The 10,535-nt window shown below is 52.5% G+C and overlaps 1 protein-coding gene across 3 annotated transcripts; it reads right to left on the minus strand.

Moving 5' to 3' along the window:
• Nucleotides 1-129: 129 nt before the first annotated feature.
• On the minus strand, nucleotides 130-10,319 carry PLA2G12B (phospholipase A2 group XIIB). Of its 3 annotated transcripts, none has more exons than XM_064662136.1 (4): nucleotides 10,085-10,319; nucleotides 4,781-4,857; nucleotides 3,487-3,652; nucleotides 130-1,905 (listed from the first exon to the last, which is right to left on the minus strand). In XM_064662136.1, exons 1-4 carry the CDS (start codon nucleotides 10,317-10,319, stop codon nucleotides 1,787-1,789), a joined length of 597 nt encoding a protein of 198 aa, XP_064518206.1. In that variant the 3' UTR covers nucleotides 130-1,786. The 3 variants fall into 3 exon arrangements, with proteins under 3 accessions (XP_064518206.1, XP_064518205.1, XP_064518207.1); XM_064662135.1 differs by having other exon boundaries at nucleotides 4,769-4,857; XM_064662137.1 differs by lacking the exon at nucleotides 130-1,905 and adding an exon at nucleotides 1,950-2,760 and having other exon boundaries at nucleotides 4,769-4,857.
• Between the last annotated feature and the right edge of the window lie 216 nt (nucleotides 10,320-10,535).

Here is a 10,535-nt window from a genome sequence, read left to right on the forward strand (position 1 = left end):
CAGAGAGGTTCTGTTCAGAACCCTTTGATTTCTCCAGTGTATGTCACCACCTACCAGCAGTTGCTTGCCTTTACTCTGATATCATTTGAACTGTAAAATATTTGAAGACATTTGCCAGCCAGTTGGCTGTTGAGTGTAGACAATGTAGACGCTTTAATTTCTTTGTCATTTAATCATAAGAGTATGTTCACATTTAAACAGGCAACAGGCACCATTTCACCAACAAAATGCGAAGTTGGGGAAGTGTCTGGAATGAGGGACGTTTCCTTCCCATCCCTGGGCAAAAGCATGTGTTTCTTAGATGGATAATCAAGGCTGTCTGTCCAGACAGACACACACAGCAATGTTCCTCTCCAGTGGCATTAGCCCAGCTGGGAAAGGATGTCATTGCCTCTCATCAGTGTAAATTAAGGTCCTCCATAATGGAAAACACCCCATGCAGTCACTGCCATTTTCCTGGTCTGGGTACCAGTGGGCTCTCGTTGTCTCAGCCTGTTTGGGGCCAGTTGAACATCTCATTGCTGTTCTCTGGGAAGCAAAGATGACTGGCGAGAACAGAAATACAGAGCTTAATTGATTTATAGCTCCGTGCACACATTTAAACCCAAACTGGAAGAAAAGTAACTAAGACAGACTCTTTCCACTCTGGTTAAATCACCCTTCTGCAGCCTTAACTTCTCCGTGGCAGATGGAAGAACATGACCATAAATATGTTTGCAGAAGCTGCTGAAATATTTACGTGGCATGGCACGAGCGCCCAGTAACAACTTCCTTCCAACAAGAAACCCAGCTGAAAGCTGTCTGCCAATGCTGTGTGGAGATGAAATGCCATATACCACTTTAAATTCTAATTTTGCATGCAATAAAAGCTCCCCATAACAGATGGGAGCATTAACCACGTTTTAGAAGGAGCGGTGTCTGAGGCTGCTGATAGCAGCCCCACAGAGGTAGCACGTCAGCCCTGTCATCTGACAGATAAGCCTCCAGAATTTGGAATATCTCATCCAAGGCCACTGTGAGCTTCCTGTTTCCCTCGTGCAGAAGATGGGAGTGGATACCCAGCCATTTTGTGTCAAAAGGGATCCGAAGGGAAAAGCTTTGTTGAATGGTGTAGGAGGAGAATAATTAAATAGGTGTGGATGACACTGCCAAAGAAAAGCAGCTTTGTCTCCTGAGACTTGGGGGGAGAGGGCTGGGATTTCACATCTGAGAAGTGATGGGCTTTGGTCCCAAATATGAATTATGCCTTTATCACAAACACCTCAGGTCCTTCTCGTGTGTACCAAATCTCCAGATGTTTTAGATTGTTTTAGGATCCACCAGATATTTAAATATGCAGGGTTGTCAGGGTGTGCAATGTGGGATGGAAGATGTCAGGGATGGGTGTGAGCAATGTACTGAAAGCAAATTACCCTTCTTTAGTCTGTTACCAGTGGTGGAAAAATGTAAATAGCATGTCCATGGACCGGGAATTTCACAGGGGTTGCAGAAACCTAATGCCTTGCATGGCAAATTAGAGAGTTCCAAGGTGGGAGGAGCTAACAGATGTGTGTTCAAGGTAAAGCCCCTTTTTATAACCAGCACTGAGAAGATTGGCATCGGATCTCCCAGGCTGCTGGCCTTGGAAAGGGGCAGCAGGGCTGTTGGGCTGCTGCTGTGGTGGACAGCAGGCACGGCTGCCCCGTGTCCCCAGGCTGTCCCCGCCGTGCCCACGGGCTGTGTTGGTGTGAGTGGCGTGGCCCAGGGGTGCCAGGAGTCACTGTGTGGAGAGGGGACCCTCGGCAGCTCACAGCTCGTCCCGCTCCTCCTCGCTGCAGATGCAGGCGCTCCGCTGGCTGTTCATGAAGGGCCGGCAGCCCAGCGTCCACACGGCGTTGAACACGGTGTCTGCCACCGACTCGCAGGCTGGGGACAAGGACAGGGCCAGCCAGGTGAGTGGTGGCACCCCACTGAGCTCCCTGGGCTTTGGGGTTTGCCCCTTGGGGGCTCTCATCCTCCCCCTGGGAACTGCATCCTTATAGACCCCCAGGTTCCTTCTGCAGGACTGGGGGCTCCTCTTCTCCCTCTTCTCTCCCCTCTCACCCCCTCCTTTCCTGCCTCTCTCAGGCTTTACTGGGTGATGGATCACCTGGGGCTCTGCAAACAGCACTGTTTACCCAGCATATTTCCCAGGAGACCTCCACACTGCAAAAGTGGCTGCCTTTCCTGGCTCCCTCTCCCCTCAGTTTAGCCTATGGCCACTATTAACCAACCTTGTTGTGCTTTTGGAGAGTTATGATGCCAGCGGGAAAAATCCTCCTACAGTTGGAACAGCTGAGTGCCTGACTGCTAGCCCCTCCTCATCCCAAAAAGCAACCCTGAAACTGCTTGTCAGTAAATAATTGGTTATTATTAGGACTTCAGGGTTTACTCACTGGCATAACATTGATTGTTGTATGCATAATAAATTTGGGAAAGCCTTGCCTTTGGGACTGTCTTCTCCCATCTCAGCCTCTCTGAGCACCTCAGAGCTCCTGCTCCTTTGGGAGTTGAAGAGGCTGTGATGAGTCAGTGGTAAAACCAAGGCTTTGGCAAATTGGCACTTGCTGCAGCTGGGATGTTTGTGCCCACACGAAGGGAGTGCAGCTGCTCTTCCCCTGCCTGCTTTCCCTGGGCTCCTGGTGAGTCAGTGGAGAGGATCCCAGATAAGTGACACGGTGGGGAGCCATCTGCACTAGTACTGGTGTTACAGACCTCCCATGTGTCCTAATCAGGCTGTACCTTCAGAAAACAAATGCACATTTAAGGACACCTTACAGCAGGGCATCAGCAGAGGTTACCAAACACAGCCCTTACCAAAAAGCTCTTCTCAGACTTGCAGAATGAGCCTTTTAAAATTTAGGCAAAAGCAGGGTGGCACTTGAACTGCTGACACATCACTAGAGCTTTCATTAGCACTTCTGGGCAATCCAGATCTGCCCTGGATGGCTCAGCAGTGGCTCAGCCACCACCCACACTGCGGTGTGTCCCTGCTGCCGTCAGCATCTCTTATCTGGGAACCACATCCTGAGAATCCTGTCCTTGGCTCTCCCAGTTTGTTGGCCCTTGGCCACATACAGGACAGGTTTAGTGTGTGGCTTTAGTGGCTCTGGAAGGTTTTTGGTATCCCATGTTTGAACTCTCTGGAGGGCATCCAAGCTTTGAAAGAATTGCTTCCCAGGTTTTTTTGTTGGTTTTTTTTTTGTTTTCCTTTCTACATTGTAATGTTTTCCAAATGCCAAAATCCCTGTAGGTCTCCAGTCTCGGGACAGAAGTGTGTGGCAGAGGGGGCAAATCTCTGTGTTCTCACCCATCCCTGACCCACCAGTGACAAGCACAGGGCAGAAGTGCTGCTCCCTACTGCCGATTTTTGCTTCTTTTGGCAAGGAAAAAGGGCTCTTTGCCCTCACCCTCCCCTCCCTGCCACCTCTGGTTCCCTCCCCAGGGAATGCCAGCTGGGGAGCCCACCTTGGACCTTGGAGACAAAGCCGAGGCTGCGCTTGAGGTCGGAGCAGATGGAGTGGAGGCACCAGCGGAACTTGGCGTCACAGCGGTACTTGTTGGCCCCGCAGGTGTCATAGCAAATGTCCAGCTGGTTACAGCACTTGGTCATGGCAGGGATGCCCAAATCTAGCTGGGGAAAGAGAAAAGAAGTGTCCCTGGGCTGTGTCCTGGCCTCAGGCTCACACAGCTGTGATGGGGTGAGGTGCTGCAGAGCCCAGCTGGTCCCTTCTCCAGAAATTTCCCCGGATAGCTGGGGCAGAAGGAGGGAACGTGGGATGCTCCCTCACCATCTGAAGAAAGTGGTGACGGTGGTGCAGATTCAGTGCAGGGTAGATCCCCTTCCCTTCTCCCCTCTCTGTCACAGGGAATAAACCTCTGGTAGAGAGGGGGGAAACAGCCCCTCCACAACCATTTGCTGGTTTTTGTTTGTCTGAGCTCATCAGAGAGCTCCATGTCCTTGCCAGCAGTGGCAAAAGCCCCTTTTTCCTCCTTTTCCCAAAATGTAACAAGTCCTGCATTTTGGCCTAATAAATCTGCCATAGGTGTTTCTAATGACTTATTTCTCAGAGATGCACTTGTGAGGCCAAGGACAAACACGGCGTGGTCAGGGGAGTTCTGCTCTCCTGGAGTAAACAGCAAGCTTAGCTAATAACTGTGGGACTGAGGGGGCAGAAGGCCTGTCTTCTGGAGAGATTGGACTCATTAGCTTGTTATAAATTATTCCTCTTTTTGGCCTTCCTCATGTAATATTTAGGAGATGAATTGTTCCTTCGTTGTGCCCGTGATCGCCCATGTCAGGAGGAGCTACCACAGACATACCCACAAGGTTTGCAATGAAATAGAGTTTAAGGGACTAAACCTAACATGCAAAATGGACTGCAAAGAGAGGGGCTTTCAGAGCAGGAATCTGCCTAATTGCTGCAGACTTCATGGGCTGCATGAGCTAAAGGGGAATTCCTGCTCTGAGAGCCTCCTGGGAGTGCTTTTCCCAGCGACTCCAATATGATTTCGTTAATTGCCTTTAAAATAACAGGCAGGTGCAGCATCAATGCCCATGTGTTTAATTCAGTGCTTGGCAGAGGCAAAAAGCCTGGGAGGGGTGAAGGGCCAGGGGTGGAGGATGCACTCAGGTATTGCTGTGTGCACAGTGTCACCGAGCTTCCCAGCACTGAACATGTTCCCTTCTCTCTTCTCAGAATTACTGGCTGGTTTTGTGATTAGGGAGCTGCCCCATTTCAGTACATACACTTTCGGGTACCTTGAGCCCCAGAAAATTGGAGCTACAGCCGTTGGGTTCCTGGGGCTTGTAGTGAGGTCGTGGCATTGGAGCCTTCCCTGGAAAAGAAAGGAGAAGGGTTAGGAAAGCCCGTCTTCCCAAGAGGTAGCACCACAAAGCAGGGAGTGGCAGACAGCTCCCCTTTGGTCTGCATCCCCAAACACTTCATTCTGGTCCAGGAATGTGCCTCCTGAGAGCTCTGCACAGCTGGGATCACCCAGGTGAGGTTTTAACTCCTGCAGGAAGTTACACCACTAGCTTAGCAAGGGGTTTCTTTCCACCCTCAGATCTCTCTTGGTGTTGGTGTGCTACGGGGCTCCACAAAATTGTGTTAGACCTTGCATGTCTGATCTGGCTCTGAGCAGGTCTTCTTGGTCCATTTTCTGCAGATGGTGATGCACTGCCACGTTTTGCAAATCGTTTCTGTTCCTTTAATCCCTGCACCTCCCTCACTCTGCTTCTTAATATGCATAAAGGAGCAAGAATTCCCTCTATGAGTAATTATTTGCCTAATGCAGAAAGAGTCCAGCAAACAGTAAGTAGCTTCAGCAGCATTTTAATAATTTTATTCTGATTTTTGAAGGTGTGCAGCTCTCCTGTGTCCCAGCCATGCTGGAGTTCTGTGTATGGCTGACAGAGCACTCTGGGTGTGTGTGGGGGTGCTCAGGACTGGGGTGGGAAACATCTGTGTGGAAAGGAGATGTGGCTATTCCCTGCCCTGTCTCATCCTCTTTCTGTTATCCCCACCTCACCCCCATCTCCATCTAAGCCAACACCCCCTGTTTGGGGAGAACACATCTCCAGGCTGCCTGTGTGCCTTGGTCCTGCTGCACAAGGAGTGTGTTTAAGGGTGGGAGAGGATTCTCCCCTGGAGAAGTTGTGTAGACCCCCCTCAGGGAGCTGGGTTTCTCTCTGCTCTCCCTCAGTGTGTGTTCAGTGCTTCTTTCAGTCCCAGCTGGGTTTGTAAAAGGGGGATCTCCAATGCAGAGCGAGGTGTTAAAACAAGACATTTGTCACAGAATATCCTCAGTTGGAAAGGACCCACAAGGGTCACCGAGTCCAACTCCTGGCGCTGCCCAGGACACCCCAACAATCCAACCCTGTCTCCAAACCCTCCTGGAGCTCTGGCAGAATTGGGGCTGTGCCCGCTGCCCTGGGGAGCCTGGTCAGTGCCAACCACCCTCTGGGGGAAGAACCTTGTTCTAATATCCAGCCTAACCCTCCCTGACACAGCTCCAGCTGTGTCCCTGAGTCCTGTCACTGCTCTGGAAAGACATTGTAAGCTGTGTGAATTTTCCAACAAAGACATGTGAGCTGAGTCTTCTGTAAGTCTGTCACATCAAAGGTTAAGTTTCTACTTCCCTGAGCACTGCTAGAGAATTTATATAGACATTAAATGGATCTAGTTCAGCCCTTCAGACAGGGTCGGGTTCTTTTAAACTCAATTTCCACTGCTTTCTCCTTGTCAGCACTGATAATTATTTAAGACTCCTTCCCCTTTTTTGTGTTGAGGTACCTAAAATGCCAGTGGTTAATATAGCCATAAATCTACTGTGCTCTTGAGAAGACCTCACAGCCAAATGCCTTGAAAGGTCTTATGTAGGAGTGTTCCCAGCACCTGCTCAGGTAAAAATTGTCAGGGTGGTTTAGTTTAAATAACAGATTTGCAACAAATAAAGAAGAAACTGAAATCCTGTCCAGCTGTGAGATGCCAACGGTCAATTTTCCCCTTCCAAATGAGCCTTGTTGTTCTTTTGGAAGGGGATGAGAATTGGGACTCAGAATTCAAATGTTCCTGAGCTGAGGTAGGAGGCAAAGTCCAAAATCCACAGTGGGTTTTGCAGGATGGAGTCAAATTGGAATGACTTGCTTGTAATATTAAGTTATGTTCCTGCAGCACATTGCCAATTAATGGGATAAGGTAAGTCAGAGCAGGGGTGAGACTGTTTGGGGATATGGAGAGTTCCAAGCTCCATTATCTAGTTCCAAGCCGCAGATAACTCTGTTTCCAGAGCAAACCTTCCATTAAGCTGAAGTCACAGCTTGTTAGAATGCCCTAGAAAGTTGTCCTGAGGAAAAAACCCTCACGTGAGAGTTGTGGTGATCAACAAAGCACTGAACTGCCTCTGAGATGAGCCCTTGTAGGAAACCTGCCCCCTCCTCTCTGAAAATAGAGCTTAATAATTTGTAAAGTGCCTCTTTGTGAACTCTTACACCACTATTAACCTCTCTCCCATGCCTTGTTTTCTAGTTAACAGGAAAACAAAAGCAGATCAGAAATACCAGGCGTTCCCGACTCTCCACGAGCATCAAATCCCTCCTCCTGTTACCACTTATTGCTTGCCCATTCTTGCAGTCAAGAAAATATATTCCAGGGCACTGCCTTGTTGGCAGAGCCTCGAAGCTGAGTCTCCCTGCTGCATTTTAAGGTCTCCAGGCTGTTGTAGCTGTCCCCAGAGGCTGGAGAGCAGCCAGCTGGCTGGAGCAGCTGCTGGCCATGCAGGAGGTCCCACACACTGCGGTGCTGGGACCCTGGCAGGGGGAGGTGAGTGTGTTTCTGCCTGAATAGATGGTCTCGGGGCTCCTGGCAGTTTTGGGTGGTCCATTGTTGTTTCTGTGCCCCAGGCAGGCTTTGAGCAGAGGTTCCCCTGCTTGCCACAGCCTTTTAGTGCAGTGCTGGAGAGCCTGACTTTGAAGGCTCTTTTCTCACAGCCTGGAGGTGCCTCCTCATCTTAAGGCCTTCAGGGCCAAACGCTGGGCAAAGCCTTGAAGTCCTGCCTGGTCAGAGAGCTGAAGGAAGCTATGAGGGCTTTACTCTCAGCTCAGACTCTTTGTTTCCCCTGAGATGCCCAGAGACTCTTTGTAAGCAGGAGCAGCTGTTTGCTGGTGAATGCCAGTGTAACCCTAATGTCCTGATTTAAGGGAATAATCCATCAAGTTGTTTGTTTTCAGACCTCACTAGCTGCTGAAAAATCAGGAGAGTCTTAGAGCCAAGTGCTATGTGCTCAGCTGAAGATGGATGTGGCAATCAGAGGTGAGTCCTGATCTTTACTGGGGCAAAATAAGCTATTATTGGTATTTCTTGGCTGAAGTGAAAGAAAGTAGAAGGCATAATTTTTTGCTTTGTGCCTGGGGAAGAAAAGCATTTGGGCCCTGATTCAGCATAAAGATGGTTTGTGTTTGTTCTTCTGGGCACAGGCTGGATCTCACTGGTTTGGGATCATCCTGGCATCTCCTGCACTCACGTTTTGCAATGTCTGTGCTAGAGACTGGCACGGACAAACGGTCCTGGAAGGGTCCAGCAGGACCCTTGGAGGCACATGGGCAGTGTTTCAATAGTTTCCTCCTTCAGCCAGTGATTAATGAGTTGTTCAGCAGAGGATGAGAGCTGGGATAACGATGTGCTTGTTCCTTTTCCTTTCTAGGTAAAACGCTGCTCCAGTGAGATACAGGATGCTCTCGGGTGGTGGGCAGGCTTTTGTGCTGCTCTCTGGAGATGCTCTTCACAGGGACAGAGGCAGGGAGAGCCTCGGGGTGTGTCCAAAAGCAATGACTTCTCCAGGATTTGGTGAGTCCTGAGACTCCCTGAAAGCAGCTCTGAACACCAGTTGCCTCAGGCCCACTGCAGCCCCAGCCACGTTATTCCCCACCCAGGGGGTTCAGCCTTTGCATTAAGAAGGGCGAGCCCCTTTCTGCTCTGAATCTGGAGCACAGTGTGGACCTTTAGGAGGTTGTCACTGCCACACTGACATGGGGACAGGCTGCCCCATGGGCACATGGCCTCGTGCTGTGGGGTGTGTGGGGGCTGCCTCCCCCAGGCACTGGGGACACCAGTGGCCCTCCTGAGGTGCTGCAGAGAGGCAGCCTGAGCTGGGGGGGCTGGGGGGCCCTGGGCTGAGGGACCAGGGCCACTGTGGGGCTGAGGTGCCTGACTCCCTCCATTCCATGGGGGGGATTGCTTAGCCTGCTGCCCCCCTTGTTCGGTGTTAGCGTGGGACCTGAGGAGCAGAGCTGGCAGGAGTGGGAGGACAGATACATATACACGTTATTCAGAAACAGAACAAGAAACTCAACAACTTTCAGACTGATTTTAACCTCCCTGTGGCCCCATTTTGGCTAAGCATGCCTCCTCTGCCCCTGACAGTGGGCTCAGGTCATCCCTGCAGTAGCTATTTCTCCCAGCACCCTGGCTGGGAGGGGCAGGAGGTCCGTGGGATGCATCCAGACTGAAAGAGAGTCAGTGGGATCTCCCCAAAACATGGAGTGTTTTTGTGAAAACAGATGCTCAGGGAAGGAGAGGGGTTGAAATCCCTCTGTGCTCACAAGCACCTTGCTGGGCAGTCACTAGGGGTGTGGGATGAAGCTGGGGGAAAGGGGCTGCCAGGCTGTTGTGGATGGGCAGGCTGAGGTGACAGAGGACAAGATTTGCTGTGGGGACAGTTGCAGGAGGCCGAGGAGAGGATACAGTCTGTAGGAAGCCTCCTTGCTTGCTCCCAAGCAGGTTGTTTCAGCGGGTCCCCTGCTGATGGCTGGTGCTGCCCGTGTCTGTCACCCCACAGACCTGCAGCTCTGCACACCCCGTGCCCTGCCCTGCCCTCCCTGAGACCCCCTTCATCCTGCCCCCGGCACAAACCAAATCCCTCCTTTTTGGTAAATCGCTCTAAAGTCCAAGGCAAGCGAGAGCTGCCTCATTCCACCGCGGGTACTAAAGGTTCCCCCGGTCCCCTCCCTGTTCTTTCCCCTCCTCCAGCCCGCGGCGTCGGCCAGCTCACAGCTGCTGAATAAGGGCACTCCTGGAGTTGCTGAGCTTGGGGCCGCGGGCTCAGCCTGCGCTCCGGGGCCTCTCTGCCCACTCTGCCCCTCTGCAGGGCTCCAGGCAGCCGGGCAGCCTGGGTACCCGTGTGCCCCTCCTGCAGAACCTGAGTCCTCTCCTCCTGCCAACCGTGCCCGGGGCTCTGAGCTCGGGCTGTTCCTGGGCACAGGGAAGGAGGAGGGCTCGGTGTCCCTGTGTGAGCTCGGGCTGTCCCTGGGCACGGGGAAGGAGGAGGGCTCGGTGTCCCTGTGTGAGCTCGGGCTGTCCCTGGGCACGGGGAAGGAGGAGGGCTCGGTGTCCCTGTGTGAGCCCGGGCTGTCCCTGGGCACAGGGAAGGAGGAGGGCTCGGTGTCCCTGTGCGGGCACGGCAGAGAAGGTGTGACTGTGCCGAGCACAGCAGGGGCAGGTCACGGAGAGCAGAGCTGGCTGTGGTCAGGGAAGGAGAGGGAGCCAGCAGCAGTGAGGGCACTCACCGTACCGACATCTGTACTGACAGACGCCGTTCTTCCCCCCGAGCAGCTCCAGGAAGGAGTCGAAGTAGCTGTTGACCGTTTCGAAGCCGTCCCGGATGGTGTCGATGCCCCAGTCGGAGTAGGATGACTCTGCCTGTGGGTCCTGGTGGCCGGTGCTCTCCCGTGCTGCCCCCTCGGAGCACTGCCCCGGGCCCAGGCAGAGGCACAGCAGCGCTGCCCGGAGCAGCAGCCTCATGCTGCAGTCCAGCCCCGGAGCCTCGGGAGCAGGGAGCAGTGGGATCGAGCTGCCCTGGGTGGGAGGCGGGTAAGCACCCCCTCTCTGGACTTTAGACACTGCCAGGGAGCCGGCATGAGGTCACTGCAGTGGGAGAGCAAAGTGCAGCGCCGGGATTTGGGCCCAAGTTCACCTCACAGAGGTGTGAGTTTGCACAATCCCGCTGGAACAGGCTCA

This window comes from Pseudopipra pipra, chromosome 8 (genome assembly GCF_036250125.1).
Source record: "Pseudopipra pipra isolate bDixPip1 chromosome 8, bDixPip1.hap1, whole genome shotgun sequence".
NCBI lineage: Eukaryota > Metazoa > Chordata > Aves > Passeriformes > Pipridae > Pseudopipra > Pseudopipra pipra.

Excerpts from the sequence above, each read along its gene's own strand:
- PLA2G12B (XM_064662135.1), bottom strand. The coding sequence starts at position 10,319 with ATGAGGCTGCTGCTCCGGGCAGCGCTGCTGTGCCTCTGCCTGGGCCCG. Across the intron at positions 3,653-4,768 it reads GGCTCAAGGTACCCGAAAGT|CTAGATTTGGGCATCCCTGC; the intron begins GTATGTACTGAA and ends CTCTTTCCCCAG. Across the intron at positions 1,906-3,486 it reads CTTTGTCTCCAAGGTCCAAG|CCTGCGAGTCGGTGGCAGAC; the intron begins GTGGGCTCCCCA and ends CCTTGTCCCCAG.